The sequence below is a fragment of the Polyodon spathula genome, chromosome 25, assembly GCF_017654505.1.
Source record: "Polyodon spathula isolate WHYD16114869_AA chromosome 25, ASM1765450v1, whole genome shotgun sequence".
Taxonomy (NCBI): Eukaryota; Metazoa; Chordata; class Actinopteri; order Acipenseriformes; family Polyodontidae; genus Polyodon; species Polyodon spathula.
Window position 1 is genome coordinate 15,489,964 of NC_054558.1, and position 27,758 is coordinate 15,517,721.

Below are 27,758 nucleotides of genomic sequence, written 5' to 3' on the forward strand. Positions count from 1 at the left end.
TATCCTGCCCGATGGACTCACAGTGAGAGCGAGAGAGAATCTGATCTCACACAGAATTCCTCCTACTGGAGGGGACACATCAGTAAGAGTCAAGAGGAAAAAAGACACTGAGCACAAGAGCTCTGCAAATGATCATGAGCACATAAGCGGCAGCTGACCGGCACCAGAATAGCACGGATAAATATGATCAAGACTCTACACAGGAATGGAAAAATAAAAACGGCTGGTTGGTCTTTTTGACACACGGATATTTTTGTGTTTGTTTGTTTTTTTGCCGATCGAAGAGAAATATCGCCAATTTAAAAAAACAAAACAACAATAACAAAAAAAAACCCAAAACGAAACAAACAAACAAACAAAAAAAAAAACAACTGGCAAGTAATATTTGTAAATGACGATTCCCATTGATCAGTTGCAAAATGGAAATAACTGGTCAAGCGTTTTGAAATTCAATACAACGTTTTGCACCATAAAAAGGAAACTGATTTACTGTATCTGAGGTGCAGCTTCAGAAAGACTGGGGGGAAAGTAACAAGGACGCTTTGACTGAAAGGTACGGACAACGGGGCTTTTGACAACTCGGATCACCTTGAATAGACTTAAAACTGAGCTACAACAGAAGCATTGTAAAAGTGTATTCATGCATTGAAGTTTTACTACACATCCATGCACTGTGTTTTGAAATACAATTTGGACTAAGAGGAGGGCATATTGCAAAATAAATAAATAAATAATAACTAAATTAAATAAAAAAACAACAAAAAAAAAATCCCATTTTTTTTACTAAGGGCAACTTAGTAAATACTGGAACATACGAAATTACAGGAATACTTTAAAATAAATAAATGCATAAAAAGAGGCTGTTTGTTTTTTTGATTTTACAAAGTTGAATGTATTCACCGAAAGCGGGATCCTGTTCCTTCTGAGCTGTAACGTTGTTACACGGGAGTACAGCACTGGCGGTCTTTGCTTACAAGGACATGTTTTAATATTGTTTTTTTTTTTTTTTTTTTTTTTTTTTCAATAAGAATATTACAAATCAATGCTTACATCCAATTTAGAGATACAGACGTTTGCAACGCCGCAAAATGTGATCGGCATGGTGAGTTGTTTACAGACACTGTACATTTAAGAATTCGTTAAAAACGACTGTTGATATTTGGATTCATTTTATATTATTATAAATCTCTCCCTTCCCCTTTTTAGATTCTTTTTTTCTGAACTGTGTATTTTTTTTTAAATAATTGCCCACGGGGGGAGAGATATATTCTGCGAGACCAACTATTGCTGGGCAAGCTGGCTGTCATGCAGTATTGATCCCGGAGAAGTATGTTTGGGCTGGAACAGTTTGAGCATCAAATAAATAGCAGAAACGTTGGCCACGGAGAGAGAAACTTTAACCAGCCTGGACTGAACATGAGCGCCCACTACAAGAACCCGACTTTCCACCCTTCAGGTCCGCCTGGAGCCGTGGAACAAGGTATGGGCACTTTGAACGAGCCCTCAATGCTGGGACTGAACATGACCCTAAACGGGGAGCAGTACGGCTTTCACCCCCGGGGACATTCTGAAATACACGCAGGGGGGCTGCAGCAGCAACCGATGCACGGCTTTTTTAACAACCAGCAACCTCACCACGGGCACCCTCATGGACACCACCCTCATGCCCACCAACACCACCCCCACTTCGGGGGCAATTTCAGTGGACCTGATCCCAGTGCATCTTGCCTGCATGGAGGTCGACTTATGGGCTACAACAACAGCAGCATGGGGCCCCAGCAGGGCTTTGCGGAGGGTTTTGACCCCATGGCAGAAAATCAAGGAGCAGGAGGTGAGGGGTTTGGGCACCAGCGGCCGAGTAATATGCCTGAGTTTCAGCACCATAACTCCCAAGCCACCAACCATGCAGTCCCGGCTCCTTGCCTCCCATTAGATCAATCACCAAACCGGGCTGCCTCATTCCATGGCGTTCCATCCACCACTTCATCAGATGCCCACAGCCTTGAGCAGCGGAGAATGCCTGCTCAAGCTGGCGTGGAACCTTTGGAATACAGTTACCCCAGCGAGACCCCTTCAGGACACTTTGATATGCCAGTGTTTTCCCCATCAGAATCTGATGCACAGCTTCCTCACTACGGGGCTGGCAGGCAGGTACCTGGTGGCAACTTTCCTGGCAATCCAGCTATGCCAAGAGCACCAGGCATGCCAGGCATCTCTAAAGCCCACCCGCAGCAGCAGCATGGCGTTTTCTTTGAGAGGTTTGGAAACACTCGAAAGATGTCAGTGGGAATGGAGCCTGGCATCAACGCAAGACATCCATTGATGCAGCAGCAGCAAGGGGGCTTGCTGGCCAGACAAAACTCTTGTCCTCCAACCATCCCTAGGCAACCGCCTACTGAGGCCAGTGCTCCTAACCCTAACCTGCAAGACAATGGGGTGATGATGCCAGGCCAACATAACCAGTTTGAATACCCCATTCACAGACTGGAGAACAGAAGTATGCACCCTTACAGTGATCCTATGTTTAATATGCAGCAGCAGCCACCTCAGCATCCACCAAACCAGAGACTGCAACACTTTGACACTCCCTATTTGAATGTGGCAAAGAGACCAAGGTTTGATTTTCCAAATAACCACAACCCTGAGAGCTGTGCTACTTGGAACAGCAACATGCACAACCCGCCGGGCATGGAAAACCACTTATCTCCATCTGCCTACCCTGGTCTTCCTGGGGAGTTTACCCCTCCTGTTCCAGAGGGGTTCCCACCAGGTCCCCCTCTGCAGCATGCAGGCCCTGATCAGCAGTCTTTGCAGCAACGCCAAAATGCAGCAATGATGATTAAACAAATGGCTTCCAGAAACCAACAGCAAAGAATGAGGCAGCCTAGTCTCCAGCAGTTGGGTCACCATGGAGATGTCAGTCAAAACAGCATGGTGCACGGCGGCCAAGTAGGAAATATGCCTCAGCCAAATTTTGAAAGGGAAAGTGGGGGAAGGATGGCCAACTTTGATTCCCAGAACCCACACATGGCTCAGGAGAATACCTGGTTTCCAGGCCCCCACCCTCCTGGAGAAATGCTCCAGCGCAGGATGGGCACCTCCAATGTACCAGGGGAGGCCAGCCCACATGAAATTAATATGCAGCAGAATGGGTCAAATATGCTCTTTCGGCCTGGGGTCAATGGAATGGGCATGCAAGAGCCTATGAGGATGCCAGGAGATGGACATGTGCAGGCTTTGCATTCCCCTGGCATGCAGTTTGGAAATAATATGGGCAACCTCTCCCAGATGCAGTCTCCTGGGGCTGGGGTTGGGCACCCAAATGCACCATCAGACCGAAGACCCCCAGACTTCCCCACGCCTCCTATGGGGGCACAGTCAGGTTTCCCTTTCAGTGGGGCAAACAGACCAGGAGCTCCGCACAACAACCCCCCAGGTGTGAATGCTTCCCCAGGCAACTATCCTCCCCAGTCTGAGTTTCAGCAAGGCCAGCGTCCCTCTGTTAGTAAGTTAGGGGCACTTTCACTGGGGTCATTTAGTAAGACTAATGCGAAAGATAACATGTTTGGACAGAGCTGCCTGGCTGCCCTTTCGACAGCCTGCCAGAATATGATTGCCAGCCTGGGTGCCCCTAACCTCAATGTTACATTTAATAAGAAAAGCCAAAATGAAGGCAAGCGAAAGCTGAGTCAAACTGAGCAGGACATAAATAGCACGAATGCTGGAGCCACTGGCAACAGTAGCAGTGGGTCTGAATATTTCCAGAGCGGTGCCTCTCAGAACAGTCAGATGGCTGGTGCTGGGAATAGTAACAGCAAGCCTTCAGGTCAAAGTGGCACAAGTCAGCCTACCCAAGGGGAAGCTAACCTCTCCCCAAACTACAATATGGACGCTACCCCAGCGAATGAAGGGAAGTCAGTGACAGGGAGTGGGAGGGGGAGGGGGAGGAGAAAAAGGGACAGTGGGCATGTGAGCCCAGGAATTTTTTTTGACAAATTTTCCTCCGACTGTGGAAACCCGGTAGTAAGTCCGGGGCAACAGGGCCCACCAACAAGTGCTGTAGAGCGAGGTGGTGGAACCCCCCATGATAAGCCCCTCACATCTCCCTCCTGGGGAAAGGGAAGTGACTTGCTGCTTAGTGACCAGCCGGACCTCATGTCCTCTTTGGACAGTGGGATTCAAAGTGTAACAAAATCGGACAGTAGCTCACCTCATGTTGATTTTCCAGATGATGTGAGCACAAATTATGGCAATGAAGATGAGGTGTCTTCTAGCTCAGACAACAACATATCCAAACCTAACAGGAGCCCTTTGGTCACCAGCTCCCCCAAAATACAGAGGGGTGACCATGGACTGCTTAACGGGCAGAAACAAATGAGTCTTGGTATGCTAAATAACACTACCTCTACTCCAGACAGCTATGGGCTCAGTAGCACTGGGGGCGGCCACCCTGGTACCCCGGGCATGGAGCAGGTCCGCACCCCGTCTAGCACATCGACGCAGGATGAGATTCACCCTTTAGAGATCCTCCAAGCACAGATCCAACTCCAGAGGCAACAGTTCAGCATATCGGAAGACCAGCCTCTTGCTATGAAGAACAAAAAGCCAGACTGCCCGAGCCAGAACAGGGATAATGAGTTGGTCAATTGTGTCACGGACAGTGGCAAAAACGCCATGAGCACTATTGACCTTGACACTCTGATGGCAGAACAACATGCTACGTGGTATATTCCCAATGATAAGTCCTTGATAGAGGGCCAGGAGGATGACAAATCCATGGCACCATGGGAAAAGACAAAACCTCAGAATAACAACAAAGAAGGTAAATGCTGTGTTTCTTTTAATAGACAAGCGGTATATGTTTGTGACGGGTTGTATTCAATGCTTTGAATACAATTCAATGGTTGTATTCAATGATAAAGTTGACTTACAGTTTAAAACAGTAACAATTGAAGCAATGGTTCTGGTAAACATGTAAAATATATTCTAAGCAAAATTTTCCAATAGGAACCTACATACCCCATTTTAGTTTTACAGCATTGTTTTGCAAGATTTGTAAAAAAGAATAAAAGGAACAATTAAGTTTGTTAATAGTTTATTTTTCAGGACAGTTTGTCAGTGATAAATACCTTAATGGTGATGTCTAGGGATCATACCTTTTTTGAGCAGCCTGTGCACATTATATTACTCTATGTTGAGTAACTGGGAAAGGTTTTGCATATTAGTAATTGCTGTAGAACAGACAGACGGGAATGAAGCGATGTAGTAGAGTGCAGTTAGTTTATAGGATTGGGGCCCCGTTCCTAAGGAAGGGAGAGAGAGAGAGAGAGAGAGAGAGAGAGAGAGAGAGAGAGAGAGAGAGAGAGAGAGAGAGAGAGAGAGAGAGAGAGAGAGAGAGAGAGGACATTTTTATCAGTAAATTAACAGGAGCTTATCTGCAGGTTAGGTTGGGTAATCATTGTCTAAAATGCTGGTGTGAATCTCGCTGAACGCTGGGACCGAAGGTCAGGGGACGTAACCACTATTTTTTGTGGGAATTACCCCCCCCCCCCCCCCCCCCCCCCACATCTCCTCTACACGCTTTTAAAAAAAAAAAAAAAAAAAAAAAATGACATCGTTATATTTTTTGCAGAGAAAAAATGGTTTTAGGTTCGGAAACAATTACTTCTCTTCACAAAAACGTTATAAACAAAATTATTAATTAGAACAAAACAGTTTATTTAGTATGTTAGACCTAGTTAATCAGCAGAAATGCTGATCTCGGGATCCAAATAAACAAAAACAAAAACAAAACAAAACAAAAAAAAAAAACCCTTTAGAGCATACATTGGAGATGTAATTCCTCAGCCATTCTGGCATCTCGGTTGGTATTTTTTATTACTCCAGATAATCTAATTGGATAACGGGCATTGCTTGAAACAGTTTAAACAGAACAGGATCAGTTTACCTCTAACGGCCACATTGTTGGCGATTAAGGAATTTAATAAAACCATCAGTGTTTAGCCCCTTACCTCCTTGGTCTATGTTAAATTAAAAGTTAATACCCCAAGTATGCACTCGGGCAGTTAAGATACCACTACTTGAATGTATTAATTTGTCCAGGTTATATATATATATATATATATATATATATATATAATATATATATATATATATATATATAAAATAACTTTTAAAGAATGATCTTAACTAGTTTGATGACTATGGTACTGATTAGCAAAGTTTGCGTTTTAAATGTTTTTAGGTATACATCCATTCTAGTTCTATTGAAAATAAATACAGCATTGTATGATAAATAATATATTATATTATTATTATTATTATTATATAATTATACTAATAATAATAATTATTATTATTATTAATAATATTATTATTATTATTATTATTATTATTATTATTATTATTATTGGTGTAAAACCATAGCTCTTAAGATACCAGGCTATATGCAGTACTAGATAACACTGGAATCAACAGTGTCTGAAATTATGTCAGCACTTCACACGACTGTAAAAGGTACTTATATATTAAGCAGAAACCGAGGGAGGTAAAATAATTACCGTTAACCAGTTCAGGCTCGTAGAAAACAATTAACAGTTCACGTCTGATTAGTTAGTTATTATTATTATTATTATTTTATTATTATTATTATTATTATTATTATTATTATTATTATTATTATTATTATTATTACGGACTATTTAAAAATACGTTAGAAGACGTATATATGATTTGAATGTATCTACGTCTTTGTTTTTTTGTTCAGTGTTACTCATTTCTCTATAAGGCACATAGTGACGACCTCTTTTTTAGTGCTGGTGGGTTGTACTGTACTTGCTTGTCTCGGTATAAAAAGGGGTAACACAGATCTAAATCCATTTCTTGTTTATAGCAATAAACAGTACTGTAAATTACCTGAACATAATGGGATCATGCTAAACATTATTAGTGGTTATGATCATTCACACGGTTTCCTCCTTCTGCACATTCCGTTTGAAATGCATGATATTTGTTTAGGATCGGGGTATCAAAATAAAAATAACCCTTTTAGAACTCGTATGCTACTTTTATCAATGCATACGTAGCCTATTGTAAAAAAAACAGCATTAAGAATGATATTGCCTACTTTCAACTGTAAGAATTCTTGCCGGCGCACTTTTTGGTGGTTCCTATATATATATATAGCTCATCTTTATAAATGGTAAATGTATAAGTTTAGCTATTCCTATATTTGACATTATATAAAACTAGATATCGCAGAGAGGGTTTTTAATTCTTCAAAGTTATTGCACAGGATACAATTGTGTACCGCGCATCATAACACATAAGCGCGCAAACATAATTCGAAGTGTTCCCTGTGTTTCTTTTCTATTCAATATCACGGTGATTTATTTTAAGTGTGAAACTTCCCTTTAATTTAAAAACGGTAAAACAGAAGTGGGGATGGTTGAGAGCAGAAAAACGGGGCGGTGGGGTGTGTGTGTGTGTGTGTGTGTGTGTGTGTGTGTGTGTGTGGGGGGGGGGGGGGGGGGGGGGGGGGTGTAGACATGCATAATTTGTCTCTTGATATGCTATTTTAGGTAGCCCCCGCTGCTTGCTCCTTTGTTCTGTTTAACTCTCTGCTCTGGGGGGAGAGAAGGTTCAGAATTGATGCCGGAGTGTTTAACATGCAGAGGAGACCGCGAGCAGCGCATCAGCATTCTCACCGCTTCGCCCTGTGCAAGGACATACATTGGTTTGTTCGGGTTTGTTCTCTTCTTTTCCTTTTTAAATGGAGTAGCACAGCATCCCTTTTGCACTGTACGCATTCCCCCTTTTTAAAATGCTTCTGAACAATATCTCGGACTGGCACGATCGATAGCTAGTTAGCGCAAATCACAGTTCCTGTCAGACTCGCCCCTAAGTAGTGCACATAGCAAAGGTTTTTTTTTTTTTTTTTTTTTTTTTTTTTTTTTACGTATCTTAAAAAGGTGCAAGATTGTCATGTGAAGTTTACAGTGCACTCATTCATTATATATATTTCAATCCACTGCTAGCAATCGACATGGCCTCCCAGTAAACGAGCTACAAGATTACACAGAGGATAACACATCTTGCTAAATAAATAATCAAATTACACTGACTGAAAAAGCCTATTTTTTCACTTGTGTGGTGTTTTATCAACAGTTTAAATTGGCGTAGATATTAGGCTATAAGAAGGGGCAGTTGATTTCTGTCAGTTAACCCAACTCATTGTCAATGTATCGCTTTTGCTGGTTGCAATCTAGTCTTGGTGGGTTGGAATAGGTACGTCGATATACAGGCAGGATGAAAGTTTCATGAAAACTGAAAAAAATATAACACTACAAAATAATATAGGCCTCATATTAATATTTCAAGTGCATGCATGCGACATCAAGCCCATAGCAGTTTTTTTCACCGACAAGTACACGGAAAATTATTCCAATATTTATGGAAACCGCTTATTTAAGCTGTTGAACACGTCGATACAGTCAAAACACATAATTTACTTAAGTAAGCGATAGAATTAACTAGGCCTATATGTAACACCATTATATATCTATATCTATATATATCTATATATATATATATATCTATATCTATCTATCTATCTATCTATCTATCTATCTATCTATCTATCTATCTATCTATCTATATATATATATACACACACACACACACACACACACACACACACACACACACACATACATATATATATATATATATATATATATATATATATATATATATATAGATATATAGATAGATAGATAGATAGATAGATAGATAGATAGATAGATATTGCTTGGTTTACCGTCACATATAATAGTTCACCTCAAGCCGGAACCAGTCAAAGGATTTTAGGAGAATCACAGAGAGATTCCTGGCATTTTTTAAGTAAAAAAAAAAAAAGGGGGCGAGCGGAATGTAGGTACCTGCACGGGGTTCTCCTTCATCTGGAAACTATCGTGAAGACGCCTCAGCAATTGGTAATGTTATTTAAATCCTAAAACAAACAGACATAAACTACAGTAATCGATTGTCTTGATAAATATGTTCAGTACTATTATATCATTTAATATCATTATATTCTGAACCATTAGTATAATTTATTTTTATGTGAAATACTTCTTTTTAAGAGTTCAAGGGTCCGGCAACAAAATGGTTAAGAAGACAAGTGTAACTTAACGCTTCCCAGGTGGGAATGTTTTTTTTTTTTTTTTTTTTTTTTTTTCAAAGGGCAGCAATCGTTTAGCATTTAAGGGATCTGTCCCCTTTCGACTGGATCGGTGTTTGTTTACCACGCATCAACACCTCATATTTTATTTATTAGACGCTCTGTAATTGTTTTCCTACAGGTAATACATTAAAATAATGTAAATAGAAAATAAAATACAATAAAAACATGTGCGTTTTCGTAAATGAAATCAGTTTTATCACTACGAAAGTTAAATATTCAATAGTTAAAATATATTTAATTAGTAACTATTCAAATCTATTGTATCAATTTTACAGTTCATAATTTTGGTGTAAATTTATGAATTCGAAAATGTATTGGTATAAAATTAAGAATCGTGCTTTAACCATTCTTACACGTTTATATTTCTTATTCATTGGCGTTTGGTTTATTCGACGTTATTATTATTATTATTATTATTATTATTATTATTATTATTATTATTATTATTATTATAAGATACAAAAAGGAGAAATTACATAACTACATTTTTAGATAATATACTAGGTTACAATGCAGAGATCTTGAGTAATGTGCATTAGCGTACTGATTTTTGTATTTCTCTTCTGAGACAACATGGACAATACATACGTTACGTTATGACTGCTTAGGGTTGTAGCCTTACTGCAACTGAAAGGAAACTTTAAATTTGAAAGAAAGTTCGGTCATGGGAAATCAACAAATTGCCGTTTTAACCAAAACTGCACCTGTCAGAAAACCTCGACAGGTGTGGCTGCTGAAAAACAAACCATACCGACAAGTCTATGCAAGAGTGGAATTATATATTTCATCCAAGTCACTCGGTAAGAGAGTTTCTATAGCAGTCATTCAGTGTGCGCTGTCTTCATGCATTCAGTGGCTAATCTTTTTTTTACAGACGTTAAAATCCTCCAAACAACACAAGAATTTGGTTGAAGAATTACTAGCACAGCTTTTATTTGTTTGATTTCTATATTTTAAACGGGGCAAAGGTGAACATTTAATTTAAGTTATAACTTAAAACCTAACTGCTTGTATAATGAATACAAACATACTGAAGTCTGTTTTTCATTATTTTTTGTGCCAGTATAATGATAATTTACACGCTGAGTTATACATGGTTGATATTGCATTTACCTAATATAGAAAAGGCAATACTTTAAACCGCTTAAGGACATTTCACAATAACTGTAAAAGTCACGGCTATTGCCAAATAAGTTTTGCGATATTCTCCACTGATTTGACATGTGCATCCAAGACAAATGGACTAATCGTGTGGATTTATTTATGAGGATAGATTAGCATGCAGTACTCCCAGTGCAGAATATAATGGGATACAGTATAAAACTCTGTTTAGTGAGTGTTATACACAGTTCGTTAATGAGTTGTGGTCCTCCAAACGGACTTTTTTTTTTTTGGACAGTCTTACCAACAGCGTTTATAATATATTGTAGTAATCAAAACATTTTGAATTGCTTTTTGATGACCTGTTAAAACACCCTGCTGCTTGTCAAAATCTCACAACCACACTGATCGACAATTCCTCAGTGTCTGTTTGCTATATCAGTCCATAGTTTAGCCTCATTCAGAAGATTAAACATCAACCCATATCATATTAGAACTAAAAACGAAAACAACGTTCTTTTCTAAGCCTTGTTGGTGGTCCTGTTTGTTTACATTCCCATATATATTTTATATGTAGGGGCACGTTTCTTAAAACCTGCTTGCCACAATGCTGATCTGTGTGCCAAAAAGACATTATCCAGTCTTGCAACAACTTGCAGCAGTAGGAGGTTATCGATTTTCTGTCATAGGTTAGGAAGCAAAACATTACCAACGCTTTCTCAAATTGTGTTTTTTGTTTTGTTTTGTTGTTATACTAATAAGATTTAACGAAAATCTTTTAAACAGCGTAACCCCCCTGTTTAATTACAATATGGGGCACTGCCTCTAAGGAAGTTGTTTTATTAATTTATTAAGCTAACATCCACTGTCATCCCCTAAACCTCTTATCATGAACCCTTATTACAGTAAACTAGACATACCAAAAAAACTCCTTTGATTTCAATTGCAACCATGTCAAACATGTTCCTTCAGCTCCCCCGTGCATTTGATATAAAGTTACTTGGCATAATACTACATTTTGCTTTTCAAACTAATAAGAAGAGCACTTGGCTGTCTGTTTAAATAAGCCCACAGCAGAAGATTAGTGGAGAAGGCTTCTGGGTGGGTGTGCAGGAGGCATGATATTTTGCCTGAGTAGAGTGTTTAGGAATGGTTTTCATTGAGGTTAACACCCACCTACAGGTATAGTCACTCGTGGGGATGCAAGTATAACGAGAAGGGTACTGAAGGTGCTCTGAAACCTCGACAGCGTCAAAATCGGGAGCTGAATATATACTTTCAACTTAACTTTCAACTTTTCAACATAAGACCTCTTAAATGAAACCCAGCATTATGTTACGGAGAAGTAGAATTGTATTAACTGTTATTTTGCAAAACACAACTTAATTTAACTTGAAGCAATTTAAAAACTCCCGAAGTTAGCCTCATGAAGAGTGTGTTAACAAGACAGTGGTATTCTATTTTTGTTTATTAAGGTAGTAGATTTGTTTATTAATGAGTCAAACATGGGTTTAGGTTTATAAAGTTGGAACTTGGAACAGATGTGCGCAGCATGACATATTTTGTGTCAGACATATTTGAAATTATTGTAGATTATTATTTGTAGCTGTCTGGTAAGCAATGGGGCAAGGTATTTTAAATAAACTGATTTGGAGATAATTTCATAGGACTGTAACATTTTTATTGACTCAAAAGTCCCACTGGCCTTGCTTGTTAGGTAGATGAAGTAATCAGAATTGTCCCATTGTGTGGAAGACGACTACAACAAAAAAAATGTATTGGGTTAGGGAATGTATTGAAATCACATTTGTTTTATTGATATTTTGTGCTGACAACTTGTAAGCATGTTAGCATTTTGATTTCTAAAGAAATGTCATTTGACATTTTAAAAACAAAACCACCTTTGGCGTGCATACATATTCCTGTATATGAAAGTGTGTTACTGGTTATTACCACCCATTGCCTAGATACATACTGTACACTCAAATAATATTCTTCTTCTTCTTATTGTTATTATTATTGCAACACAGTGAACAATTAATAATAATAGTTTTATTAAAATTAATAATACTTTCCTCGAACCTAAATATCATTATTTCATTTATATTATTAAGCACAGTTTGAATTTTAAAATGCCTGTAAGCCACTGAGAGAAGAAAACTGATAGCAACAATTAAACACCACATGTGGTGTTTTTACTGTCAGTCAACAATAAAAATAATGTAATAATACTTTTTTTCTGCAAAAAAATGATAGATCTTTCATTAAAAATATCATTAATATTATCATCGATATTAAAGAGAGAACTGGGGGTGGCCCTGTGTCAAGGAAGAACTATTTACAGCAGCAGCCAAGCCTTAGACGAATACAATGGCACTTCAGTTAATGGATGAAAGGCTTTATCCATGCAAACTATTGACTTGCTCCTGAAAAAAATTGCCTTTTGTTTTTTTAGAACTTAATTAAGATTTCCTAGTAATTATCCAGAGGGGACTGCAGTGGACATCAAACTCAAAGAGCCAGCAGAGGAAAAGATCTAACCCTTGTCAGCATTTGTTCTTGGAAAATGGGGCTCTAAATTTATAGACACCTGTGGCTTCTGGCTTTAAGCAAATCACGAGCCAGCTTTTGTGATCCTTTCAATAATCAGGATTAAAGAACAGTAGTAGGTCGTTTACCAGTGAAAAGCCACCCGTTTTAATGCCCCTGATATACCCACTAAGAGCGCCACTTTTAAATTGCTCTTTTATTCCGAATATAAATACTCAATTACAGTGTCAGTGAATTATAGTGTAATGTAACAATCACCTTCATCTTTTATGTTCACCTTGTTATATGATGTACAAAATAGCTCCAGGAGATTTTTGAAGTGGCGTCCACAGTTTTTGGAAGCATACTTTTAGTGTCTTTTTTTGTAAACGTCAGCTACAAATGAAAATATTGAATAGCTGGACTCACATGGCAGTAGTGTTTTAGGCAACAATTTGATAATTTGGTAAGATATTTACTTGTTCTGTGGTGAACTACTGATTGTTTTAATGGATTGCGATGCTAAATTTCCTTTAGTGAATACTGTTTCTCGTTCATATTCTAGTTATGTAGGAGAGTGTATGAAAAAACGACTATTGGTAAATTGCTCGGATTATGTTCAACATGATTTGAATTACAGTAGCAAATCTATGTCTGTCAGTCCATATCTTAATAGCTAAAAGCTACTAAATTCTTATTTAAATTTTGGGCTCTAAGCATTTCAGCTAAGTTTATGTCATATTTTAGTGGAAAGTGGATTACAATTGATGCTAGCTTTTGTATTTTGTTCTTATGATTTATGGATTATAAATTGTGGTGTATTGTGCAATATGTTGACAGCTTTTTGGCAAGTATTTAAGTAACACACGTTTATCTGTCTTAGTTTTTAGTTCTCTTTAATGAAGGATATTAAATAGGATTTATTGTGGGAGTGTTATAAGTAGTGTTATTACCTTGGCTCTTATGAGTGTTTAACAGGTACGTAATGCTAGAATACACTTTATTAAAGAAATGATGCACAAAGTTTTAAGTTGGCAAACCTTTTAAGTCTGATGAAAGGAAAGTCTGTCTGCTTGACTTCTTATAGTTTTGGCTTACATCTCTATCTTGTTGTCACTCTACTGTGCTTTTTCGTAAGATAACTGCACGCTTTATCAATTGTGATTTTATTAAAACACCCATGTTAGGGTTTGTAGGCTTTTTTTAGCTTTTCTATTTTTATCTCGAACTGATATAAAAATACCTCCAGCATGTTAGCTCTGGAACATACAAAAGACACAGTTCTGTGGGTCTTATAGCCCCCCCCCCCCCTCCCTCTAGTTAACTTCTGTGTATGCGTGTTCACAAAATGAGTTGAGATTCACAGTGGTCTGTGCATCTTGAAGAGTTGATGAGTTAAGTTTAAAAATCAATGATGTCGTAGTGACTGAAAGTGTTCTATTAAGGGGGTTGTACATCATTTTGAGCTTTCTAATGTGTAAACTAGATTATACTTCTGTTTGACATGTCACTGACTCTTAGTAGTGGAGAACAAATTCTGTAGCTATTGGGCCCTTTTCTTTTTACCGCAGAAAATTGTAGATAGTTTACAATTAAATTGAATAGCTTGCACTGTAAGCACATACCAAAACGTGGCTTAAGAATTTGCTGGATGTGTTTTAAGAAAGTTTTAGAGCCCGCTGCGTATTGTAGGTGTTTTTCTACCTGCAATCTCGGATTAGATTATTTTTTTCTTTCTATTGAGTATTTGTTTAATGAGTCAGTAGGTCAATTGAAGTTTTTGTTTGCTCTCATGTGAAAAAGGAAAACAATAATATACACTTGAAAAGGGTTTGAGTTCTGATACACAAATATTACTGTTTCTACACCAACTTTTCAAGTAGAAGTCATTAGTCGTATTTTAAAGTATTTTAAAGAATGAAAATATATCTGTATATATATATATATATATATATATATATATATATATATATATATATATATATATATATATTAATTTGGAATTATAAAAACCTTATTTGGAAAACAAAAGTATAATCCGTACCATATTACATTAAAATAATCTCTTGGGAGTAAACCCCATGACATTATTATTTATTGCAGATGTAATTTGTGCATTGTGCATGGTTTCCTTTGAATTTAGAAATTCTTATATGAACAAAAACATGGTAATTTTTCCAGACTGCATTTTAATTGAATATTTAAATATCTGTCTCAGTACTGATTAATATTATATATATAAATTATAATATATATATATATATATATATATATATATATATATATATATATATAAAGTTATAAGGAAGATCCTCATACTGAATGGCTCCTGCATATTGAAGATTTAAAGCCATCTCTATTGGAAGACCTATTTGAATTAATGCCTGAAGCCCTAGCTCTCAACTGTTTTTCTTTATAGACGATGCCCACATAAATTTTTTCGCATAAAATAAATAAATATATACCCTTGTTTACTTGCAAAGACTCATCCCTGCTGTGTGGCAGTGCTGTCGCATCACAAGAATCTGAGAGCAAAGCTTTGCACGATATTTGGATTTTAATAGCACAGTATTTAAAAACAGAGATGTTGTGCTTCTGCAGGTTGTGGTAGCGTGGCTAGGCCTACGAGTAAGGGCACAATTTAGTGTTTGTTCCATGTTTTGTTTTCAAAACAAAATTAATTACAAAATAGTGTTGCTTTAAAGAATAGGCATTGACTTTTTTTTTTTTTTTTTGGAGAGGGTTCGAGAGGAGGAGTTTTACACTTTAGTTAAATGAAAGCAGTACAAAAGAAAATCAGTCAGTCAAACATATTGATGTTATATAGAAGAGTATATGCAAATCTAAAAATAAACAAACAAAGCTGTTCCTGAACGGCCAGACCCTGCACAAAGGAGAAGGTCTCTAGTAAGCTTCCAGAATTGTCAATATTTGGAGCAAGGTATTTGTGTTGCTGTGATAATTTAACAGCGTTTAGGCAAAACCTGTGTGAAAATGAATCTTACGCAATACCCAAGACAACCGCAATTGTTTAATTCATGGTGACAACCCTGGCTGGAATTGGCACACTTTCAAAGTTATTATTTGTTATTCTGGTGTTATGAAAAGTGATACGTGATAGTTGGTGGTTATTTAAAAAGGTTGTCCTGTAACTATTGCAGTGATCAGAAGGGCATGCTAAAATGATACTTTAAAATGGAAAATAAGCCCACATAAATGTATGTACTGACCACATGTATCAGCTTGCTTCTTTGACCTTTAAATACAAAGATGCCTCTCTGTACCTTTGCTTTTTATATTGCAGCCTGTTGCACAAGCCTTGGAATAGCCTACAATCTGAAAGAGAGCAATGAGCGCACAATGGTTACAGAAAGGCTTTTTTAGTTTTACATAATGCTACTGTATGAGAAACTCAAGAGTGAGTAAAAAGCAGCATGGAGATTTACCTTGAAGAAATTCTTTTGTGCCTGACAGGCATAAACATAGTGATATCTGGCTCATCTTGTTGGTTTGATTATCACTATCTAATTGTTGCTTTTTTTCTTAAGATGATAATAGTAAAAAATAAAAAATAGAAAACAATTGTTATACAACAATATTTAACATTTAAAAGGAAAGTTAAATTGATGACAGACTTTATCCCCCCCACCCCCCACCCCCCCCGACAAAATAATAATCTCTACAGCTGAATGCGTTAACTGTGTCTATTCGCTAGGCACTGGAGACCACAAGTTGCGAGATATTCAATGGAAGCTGGGTTAAACAATGCTTTGCATTCCAGACTGGAGAGGAAGTTGAATGGGTTAACTGTGTCTTAAAAAGAAACACACACAAAAAGGCTGTAACCTCACGTCAGGACCACTGAGCCTGGGAATAGGGATGGGGAAGAGGGCCCCTTTCAGGGAGCGTTCAGGCAGAAAGACTAGCTGTCGTACTCACAGGCTTACCCGACAAGCCCTGGGCTGACACCTGACACTGGGGGGCTTAAAAAGGGGAGATGAGATAAAAAGGGTTGCACCCCAACTCGAAAATGAAATCATTCCCTCATCCCTGATTAGTTTGTTTGTTGTTTTTCAGCACTGTGCATGGAAAAGCTATTGCCAGTTGGAAGCTGCGAGTCTCGAATTGTTATGTCAAAAGACTACCCTGAGAGAAATTCCAACTGTGTTATAAAAGTACTGAACCCGTTAGAGGGCGACCTATCTTTACAATGATTCACAATGAGCTTAATGAGGTTTTTGCTAAAGTGTGCACTGTTTTATTCAAATTGTTAATTTTTTTTTCTAGTTTTGTTAAGGTAATGGCTTGCTCTTCAAAGCTTGAAGTTGTTGAGATTTTTTTTTTATTTTTTGCTTTATTTAAATGTTGTATTTCGAGCTTTTCAGTAAGAGCACAGTAAATATTGCCCTGTGTTATGAAGTACTATTTATAATTCTACAGTAGCATTCATTCAGAAACAAATGAATTGTGCTAAAAAAAACGCTAGAAATTAGATTGACATAAGTATCTAATTGTACTTCAAATGATATGTGCGTATACCTGATATGGGCATAGCCTTTATTGGGATTGGGGTAGTACATTAACTTCCTGTAAAAAGATTAAAAGCAAAATAAAAATTATATTGATTTTTCCCTGAACCTCAACTGAATCATTAAAACTGTAGGGATTTACAATGTTAACACCTAGACTGATTGTTCAGCTGTATTGTTTTCTAAAAAGGTAGTAAAGGTATTTTGGTCAAGGTAAAAATGCTTATAGTACCCAGACGTGTTTTCATTTCCCTCTCAAGGTATCACTTACTTAGTATGTGTGGGATCAATGGAATTAGATATCTATCAGACATATTTTGATTGCTGCTGATTTCTCATATTATCTACACTTTAATTGATTTCAGATATACAGATTTCTGCTGAAGGACATGGAATACAAAAAAAAAAAAAAAAAAAAAAAAAACTCTTCCGATATACAGTAAAAAAAAAAAAAAAAAAAAAACTCAGTTTACACCTAAAACTAAACCTGTGTATATATCTATTTTATTTTATGGATAATGATTTTATAGTCCAATTTCAATAGTAAACTCAGTGTCGATATTTAATATTTGAGAACATTGTTATCATTCACATTCATATGTATATTTACAGAATGACACTTAAGGTGTTAAAATAAAGAACCACAGCTTTGGTTGTGTAATATTCTGTGCACGGGAAATACCAGTAAGATTAAACCTCTCTCTGCCTAAAGCTTTTTTACTGTGAAAATAAGCAAACGAAGCAGACTAATATTAAAAAGGAGTTCCAGTTATTTCTCCTGGCATTCAACAACAGCAGCACTTATTGGATTATTGGGTTTCTAACAGTCATTCATACTAAAACTACAAGACAAAGGAGAATAACATTTTGGCTAATGCCTTGACATGTGAGGATTTATGTATCTTTAGTTAAAAATAAAGCCTATTGTATATAAAATACAACAATTTAACACTCAACAGTGTTACATTAGAAATATTAAAATAAACGTAATACATTTTTCGGTGTGGAGAACTGCTCTTTTAGTATTTCTCAATTGTATTTAAAGTATGTAAATGTAGCTATGTCACATATATAATGACACATCACATATACTATACATTGCCATGTACATAAAATTTTAAATAGCTCAGAATAGCAAGAAAAAGTATATGCCATTTGTTTATCTATTGTTAATACTGACAGCTAGCTAGACCGATAATTCAGTTTGTTCTCTATTGAATACTGGACCCTGCACACACAACTTTGACTTTATTTAAAGACATCAGATTAATTACGGTTTGCTGTTGATGAAATATTTCTAGACAGTTGGTAAAGAAACCAAACAGTACTTGTTGACAGTTTCATGACTATTAAACTTTATTTAATTCAACAAGATCGTCTTTATTCACAGAAATGTCGCTAATGAGTTATTTAGAGTGAACACATCATAAACGGTATGAGGCATGCTGTCCCATTCCACATGGGAGAGCACCGATCACATTTACATCTCCAAATGCAGCCCAAATAATAGAGATTTAGCTTTGTGCTTGTAATAGGAATTGCCTGTCTGTAGCCGCAGTGTAAATGAAGCATGCTGACATGTAAATTGCTTCTTTATTTTGTAGTATGCCTTTCGCTGTGTGGAGCGGTTCGATTGAGTGAACTCCTTTTGATTTTAGGGAAGAAAATTTGCTAGGGAGTCACAGTAAATGCTGCTAGCTGGAGTTTACAACTTCTGGGGGAAAAACAAAACAAAATTACATTGGAGGCCCTTTGTGCTGGAGCTTAGTTTGATGCACAAGCACAATCACCTGCTGTATGGGACAATTAAGTTTTATTTTGAATATAGTAATTGACACAGCAGTAAATGGGAATGTGTAGAAAGCAACAGTCAAGCATTTTAAGTATAAAAGTTGACCCCATTTATGAGATGCCCTCTAGTCAGATCACTTTTTTGAATAGGATGTTATGAAAAGACCTAATTTCCTATTTTTAATAGTTGGCTAACTGTGATTATGCAGGGCACAGCTTGTCTCAGTCGAGATAATGTATTAGAAGGAGAGGGGGATGTATATTTAGTATAGTGTATGTGAAAGATACAGTAAGGTGTTTCTCAAGCTACTTATTGAAGCAGTGGGGAAACTCCCATTGCAGTTTTTAAACTTCTAGTCTTTCTTTATCCTAGGCTATTACTATATAGTGGAGGGCACAGCTTGTGCCAGTCCATAGAACCTGTTAAAGACAGCTACATATACTGTATATTCAATATAGTTTATGTGAAAAATACAGTAAATTAGCCTGTTAAGAGGGTATACAATAAGGGTAGAAAAAACTGTGCTGGAGATGTAAAACAAATGGACCACAGAGAAGTAGTCTTAGCAGTTTAATTATTTTTAATATTATTATTAGTAGTAGTCGTATTAATTGTAGTAGTCTACAACTAATAATAATTCTAAGGATAAAGGAAATATGTTGGCCCTGGTTGGCTGCAAGCTGCCGGCTCAGTGGCTGGCAGTCAGGGGCTCTGTTGAACGCATGGCTAGCTATTGAGGATGGGCCGCTGCCTGCTGGGCCCATGCTGTGCTCAATGAAGAGGCCAGGGCGCGGCGCAGAGCAGGGGCTGGCGCTTTGTCAGGCCACTCTGGGAAGTATAAGGGACGAGCCCCCTGGCTCACAGGCTTTCCAGAGATCTTCACCTCCTGCCCGTCACTTCCAATCTCCTCGGCCGGCTGAAATCTAGAGGAGTCGAAACAGTCTGGGCCCTGACCTTTATCACAGAAGGGCTGTGTGTGAGCAGACGCAGCTCCACCAAAGCCATGCAGATGTTGTCGCTGTTGGCTTGTTGTTACTGGTGGCAGTTAATAAGAGTCTGGGTGAATTTGTCTTTGTAAATAAGAGAGGAGCGTATTATTAATTGCAAAATTTTAATTACAGAAATTCTCATCCGTAATTATGAAACACTCAATAGTGTTGAATTTAGAAAAACTAAAAAAGAAAGTCGAAATGTTTGTCACTGAATTTCTGAAAATATTCCAGTTATACGTTTTATAATTATGAATATGTAATTGTAATTATTATTATTATTATTATTATTATTATTATTATTATTATTATTAATAATAATAATAATAATAATAATAATAATAATAATAAATAATAATAATAATAATAATAATAATAATAATAATAATAACAACAACTATAATAAAGATGATTACTGAAGTCAGCATAGTTTAGTTATCAGTTGTCCTGTAGTGTAGTATAATCAAACACAAAAAAACGCAAAAAAACTGTCTTTCCCAAAAAAAATACAACAAAACCCCCCCCCCTTTAAATCAAACTTTTTAAATCAAGCTTTTTAATTAATTGCGGCTAAATTGCTTATTCAATATAAGCAATCCTCACAAAAATAAAAACAAAAATAATAGCAGAGACCTAGTCGGGCAATTCCTATTGCTTTCCCTAGATAGTGCTTCACTGAAACCACTATCTAGTTGTGCACTGGCCAGCACTAACTGGGACAGGACAAAGGCACATACAGGCGATACTTTAACGCTGCCCTTTCACAGCTCAGCACTGCTCTAAATGCACAAGCTAAAATCTACAGGAACTCAAACTGATAGTATTAAAGTGCAGAAGCCAGCTGCACATGTATTACAACCACAGCAAAATAACTTTTATCCTTGGTTTAATACTCCTGTAGGAGGCCTGGTAGTAAACATTCGCATGAGAACAGACGTTTTTAGATGGATCCCCAGGCTCAATTTTGTAGCCGTGTTGATGTTACAGGCCAACAAGGGGTTTGGGGGGTGGGGGCCGTGTGTGTTGGGAAACTATTTGTTCAAAGGCAGTTTGACTATGGTAGAAAAACTTCAGTTAATAAGTGGAATGTAAAGTACACTAAGGGTTTTTTAAAAAAAGGATACCTGGCTGTAAATTCCAGGTTGTTGGGATTGCTAACAGACCTCTGCTGAATAACATGTGAATTGTATTGTGCTTTGGGAGTTGGTTTATATTTGTTACAAATATCTGTTCTTCATTACTTGTCTTGGGAAATGGAAATAGTGTAGGACATACTACAATCCGTTATTGTTTACCAGTGTATCTTTACAAGGTAGGTCAGTGTAGACTTGAGTGCTTAAAAAAAAGATTGCAACACTTTTTAAACACTGTCTGTAATTGGTTTGTGGAACACTGTTTTCAATTAGAGGGTTTATCAGCATATTTGGCTTCAGTATTGACCTCTAATATTTCCATGAATACTTAGCAACATTGTAATCTGTTGCAGTGCAATTGCAGCAGTGTGTATTTGAACCAGAAAAGTACAAGGAGATTCTACACTTTGGCACATAAAGCTGTAGGTCTTCCATCCAAATGTATCCTGATAACAGATTAACAGAGCTAATGTCTTGTGTTTGAAGAACTGTTAAATGAATTGTAGTTCCCCCTGCTTCCCTCTCCATTTTTACACATGTATTGATATTGAGGTAAAGGTTCTGTGTGACCCTGCAGGAGTAGGTTATCAGTTTTTACATTTTTGGAAAATAAATTCTGTAAAGCATGTTGCGCATTACAGCTTAAAAAAAAAAAAAAACAACACAAATTTCATTGAGTAAAATTAGTAAAGATAAGTAATAAAATATCATCTTCCATGCAGGATATTCTATGTTAATATATCAATACACCAAAACAAGTTTGCACTACATTTTATTAAACTAGAATGAGCCTCAGCATTCCTTAGCCTGCTTACTGCAGCCTTAATTCTGAGGAAAAGGATATATGACAAGTTATATTTGTAAATGTAGTTTATGCTATGCTAGCAATTTCTAGTCATCGATCTTGCACTGGTTCCTACAAAGATACTGCATGTATTAATTTTCACCTAGTACCAGCAATTTTTAATCATAGACACAGGCTGTTAATGGCATCAATCTCAATTACGCTTTGGCAATCTTTTGATTTCTTTTGCAATTCAGAAAGATGCCACTGTATGCATTTTTGATACCTGGTAGGACTGTGGTTTATCTTAGAATACAGAAAAGTGGAAAATTGATAGCCCAAGTGGGTAAGTCATAGTTGCTGACAACTTGAATAGCAAAACAAATAGATAAAACCACACATTGGCTTGAAAACCACACACTGGCTGGTGAAAAAGTCCATGTAGAAACCATTCAGCATGGCATATGTGGCTCTTCTAATCCCCAGTGAGAAGGAGCTGCATGCCTCTCCAGGAAGACTTCCACAGCAGTGCTTGCATGCAAAAACGCAGTTCTCTTTGAATACCACAGATGCTGTTGTGGTTGGACCTAAAGTATTCATACAACATTGGCTATGTGTGATTGAAACAAAGAAAGAATCCCCATGCTGGGGTGGAATGTTTAGTCTCACAAGAGAATTGTGCTTAGTTGTCCTTTTCTTCACTGACAACTAGGATTTTAGAAGCCAGATGGCTATACATTTTATATATGTTTCTTAAAGCTGCAGTGTCACACAATCATGATTTTACACCAAAATATAATCCATCCGTACATTGCTACATAGTTGCACTTTGTTTACAGTCCATTTTGTTTATATTCTCCAGTTATAGTTTGCATGCAGTGGTAGGAGACTTTAAACTGTTATAGTAATGGTGATGCTAGTAGATATACAGTAGGCCTAGGTTTAACTGGAAGTACAATAAGATATGCAGTAGAAGAAAAAATAGGATAGAATTAGGTAATACCAACAAGCAAACAAATAAGTGGATTTCACTTTGCAGTACATTAAATGCTCAGTAAATGGGAGGTTGCTCTTGGATTTGTATCTTAAATGTTCAGTAAGCCTTTTATAATGCTGGCACATCAATGGGGATTGAAACATTGTTTAACCCCAGCAGTGATCAATGGTTTTGACTTCTAAGCATCCGAGGTTGACAATTACAGTTGAAATTATGTCACAGTAGGCTTCAACCTGAAGGCCCAGATGGGTCCTTAGGTTTGCATAAATACTTCACAGCTCGATAAGTGGCCAGTGTTATGCAAGAGTTAATAAGGGCACCTTCCTTTGAGCTGATGGCTTAAGAAATGGTAATATTATGATGAGTGGCTTGGGGTCCTTCATACTCAAAGCAACAGGCTTGTATATATTCAGTACTGCCAGTCTCAGCATGCCTCTTTCAACAGGTGTGTCTTCTGTGTGTCACCTGCTGCCAGTGTGCTTGTTTCTAAAGACCAATACACACAATATACGCTGCAAAGTATTGCAGGACTAACTTGTATCATTCAAGTCATACTTTTGGTTCTTTTCAGGTTGCATTTATCCAATAAAAATCAAGTGAATATTAGGTAACTAGTAGTGGAAATCCAGATTCAATTATATACAGAATTAAAACAATATGATTTCCTAAAAAATTCCACTGAAGTAATGCCAGATGTATGATGATCATTTATTTATACAAACAACATGTGAATTCTAACTTATTTTAAAGTACCTAAGTTCAATGGTGGATTGTTTTTTTTTTTTTATGTGGATTCGATAAACATACCATCATTAATCATCTATTTATGATGAATTTATCATCAAAATATTTTTTCCTAAAAGTTAATTAGAATTGGCCCTCAGTTATATTGAAACAAATTTGAGTTTTCTAATGGTGTTAGAAAATTAATGTCTTTAGTTACAAAATATTAAGGAATGTTTTTAGGGACTTTATATAAGTATCCTGTTACGTTAAACAACACTTGACTAATACAATTCTCTTAAGCTGCATTCACACTGGACAGAGCGTTGCGAGCGAAGTCGCAGAATGTCAGTCCACACCAGACTTGACCTGGAACTCTGGAAATAAATAAATGACCCCATCCATGCATTCCTATTGGACATACTAGAGATGGGCTGTCCAGGTCATGTTTTGATAAAAAGTTACCACCCTGACCTCTGGCAACTCTGCTGTAAAATAAAGGTTGGACTTATCAAATCTGTAGATGAGTTATTGAACATCCCTATATATCCAACAGTTTTATTGTTATCATTATTATTAGTAGTAATTGTACTGTTGTAGTCGTTTTTTTTTTTTTTTTTTTTTTTTCGTGGTACCAGTAGTAGTCGTAGTCTGATTTGAAGCCTGGTACATCTCCAGCTATCAGAAGACAGCTGGACAATAGTAGTGTAATTGAACTGGTATGGTTATACATTTATATATACAGCTTACTGCAATCTCAGTTGTGTTTCTTTACAAATGACTTCTTTTATCCTTTTTGTTTATAAACTTTTTAAAGTATTTTAAAGTGCAACATTATTATTATTATTACCTTGTTGTTATGCACTATTATTATTATTATTATTATTATTATTATTATTATTATTATTATTATTATTATTATCCGTGTTATTATGTGCAGGTCACCACTTATTATTATTTACTTTTATTAAGTTTTTCCTTTTAAAACAGTCTGGTGAACTGGATAGAAAATGCTTTATAAATATGGCTCATAATCTTCAAAACTGTGTATGAGCTTGGTAATTTTGGGATGTGTCAAATAGAATACAAACATGTTGCTGGCTTTGTTTCACAACATATAGAACAGTAGGAGCTCGATAATATTTTTGTTTGTTTCATGAATCTCCACAAAACTTCACTTTGTGCGTATGTGAAGTCCTTCATCTTGTCACGGATTTGTGCCACAGAACAATTTATGAACAAAACGTTATTTATCGTAAAAACAAACAAACAAACCGAATAAAGCTCCATAGCTTAAAATTAGGTCACATGTTCAAGTTGTGTGAATGAAGGACTGTTTTTGAGTCATTTTCAAAAAGCCAGAAAAAGTGCAAATTTTTCATTTAAATGCTGGATATATAGACAGCATGTATGGTCCGGTTTGCTTATTAATAGACTTATTTTTATGCAACCTGCATAATCGGAAAGAAAATGCCTCAGTGCTGCTCAGTGCACCACCTGCAAGCAACACAGGCATTGTCTTTCTTCTGGATATCTTTGTTGTCTTTCAATGATAGCCTTCGGGCGAAATTTGGAGGGGTGGTAGCTGGGCAGCTTAATTAATTAACGTTTATTATTAATGTTTTGCTTTCTCCTCCTCCTCCCCTCCTCCTCGTGCCTTTGCTTCAGTCTCCTCTGGGGGGATAAGTGCGAATTCACTCCCCCAACCTCAGGTTGCCACGATACCTTGTCCTCGCTCTAGGGGTGTTCTCACTGAGTGAGTCAGAGGGGACCCCCGGCCACACTATTCTTTTGCAGCTCATGCGCTTTTCTACCTCACCATGTGAGGCGCTGCTCTTCCTTTGCTAGGGACGTGTCCCTCTTTACTCTCTCAGTGCCCAGTCCCAGACAAATCCATCTTTCTGTTGCAGATTCCTTGCGGGAGTTTTTCCTGGCTTCGGAGGCCACACCTCACCTCATGCGAGGGCAGCACCAGACCAGTCAAGGAATCATTTACTATTCTCCTTTCAGCCCTACGATCAGGCTATTCCTGTTGCCCTGAGAGGCGCCTCTGCTGAGCAGAGAAACTTTTATGTTTTCAGATCCTCAGGAATGCTACCTTCGACCAAGCTCTATCCCCGTCAAAAGTAGAGCTCATAGTCGGGATCTCTTTGTATGCTAATTTAAGCAAGATCCTCTCTACGTCCATCTAAGCCAAGCTATGGGATCGAGCCTCTATCTTTGGCCGAGCATCACTCACTCGGCCCGTCTTACTAACAGCTCATTTCTGCTTCCTCTGATCTATCCATACAGCCTCAGCGGACACCCCATGAAATTTGCAATCTTATAATGAATACTGCTGCACCTTATAAATTAACTTTTCGTTGTCCACGATTAACTTGTTTTGAGGCGTGCGTTTGATGTGTGTCAAGGGTGTTAACCTTGCTTCTGATTGGTCAGTTTTATTCCAGTCGCTCGCTGCTGGTGTGGCCACTCACATTTGACTGCAGTGACTTCTAAATTATACACAGGTGTCCAGTGTGGATACATCTTTAAACAATCAAAAAGGTTTTCATCAACTGTGTTGTACTCATTATTAATCTACCATTTATTCTTTATTATTTTCTCTGTGCAGCCCAAGACCTACCCCAGAGCAAACCCTCTGCAGCGGGCCAGAATGGAAGCCATGTTCAGTGTCTGACGGTCCACTGTAACGAAGACATGGGCGAGTCGAAGGGCCGGACACCAGTGCCATCCTGGAGGTCACTGCACTCAGACATCTCCAACCGCTTCGGGACCTTTGTGGCAGCACTCACCTGACTAAAATGACTTTTTTTCTAAAAAAAAAAAAAAGAAAAAAGAAAGAAAAGCAAATCAATACAAATAATAAGAAGATGGACGCTACGGTCAGGTGGACTTTTCTAACTGCAGAGTGGCATTCAGACCTGTAACCTCAACATTTTTATATATATATATATATATATATATATATATATATATATATATATATATATATATATATATATATATAAAACAAACAAACAAACAAACACAAAAAACTTCTACCACAGTATGTTACCAGTGTTACGTTTTCAATTTTTTTTGGGATAGCTGGACTAATAAACCCCTTATTATGGTTCTTGGCACTTGATGTACATCAATGTTATTATCAAAGGGTGGCATTAATAATGGTTAATTTCAGTAGGTGCAAGTATAAAAGATGGATATCTGCTGGTGGAAATAAACAATTATATTCCTGTGATTTAATTGTCGATTGAGCAAAGTTGCATTGGGGAATTTTTAATTTTTTTTTAATTATTTCTTTTTTTATATATATATACATATGTTTGCTCCCCAAGAGCTATCACTTAAATACGCTATTGGGTTACCTAAAGTATTTGTTGGCCAACTGTAAAATTGCCCAATCTTTTAATTATACGAATTCATAAGACATGATATTTATAGAGTTGTGCTGGGTACATTATAGCCCTATCAAAAGGGACCGTTGGCCAAAATGAATTAACCATTGGATTTAACAAAACATCTATCAGCCGTACATATCAGTTTTCATTTTGCATATGCAGAAACATTTTGATTATGACTTTAAGGGGCATATTAAGTGTTTACTCCCTTTTGTTCTCTTTAAAGAGCTAAAACACCTATTATTTTCCCAAAACTAGAACCGAACAACTAAGTAATATATTTCAAGTTCTCTGAAGCACTCTCAAGGTGTTTTGTTTTTCATCTTGTTACATTAAGATTGGTTTCTTCAAAAAAAACAAAAAAAAAACAATAATAATAGGAGTTACAGGAATTAAAGAATGGAGGAAATTAAAATATGTCTCTAAAAGTTTACAGTCTTGTATGCATCTGAAAAATATATTCCCATGTTGATGAACACAGTGGGGGTAGAAAAGTAATACTCACTTTCAGTCTCTTCATAGACTGCTTGCCTTTT

The 27,758-nt window shown here is 37.0% G+C and overlaps 1 protein-coding gene across 1 annotated transcript; it reads left to right on the top strand.

Annotated features, from left to right (window-relative positions):
• Nucleotides 1–26,817, top strand: LOC121299497 (transcriptional activator MN1-like). The gene is made up of 2 exons (XM_041227243.1): nucleotides 1–4,822; nucleotides 26,436–26,817. Exons 1-2 carry the CDS (start codon nucleotides 1,330–1,332, stop codon nucleotides 26,618–26,620), a joined length of 3,678 nt encoding a protein of 1,225 aa, XP_041083177.1. The 5' UTR covers nucleotides 1–1,329; the 3' UTR covers nucleotides 26,621–26,817.
• Nucleotides 26,818–27,758: the final 941 nt, after the last annotated feature.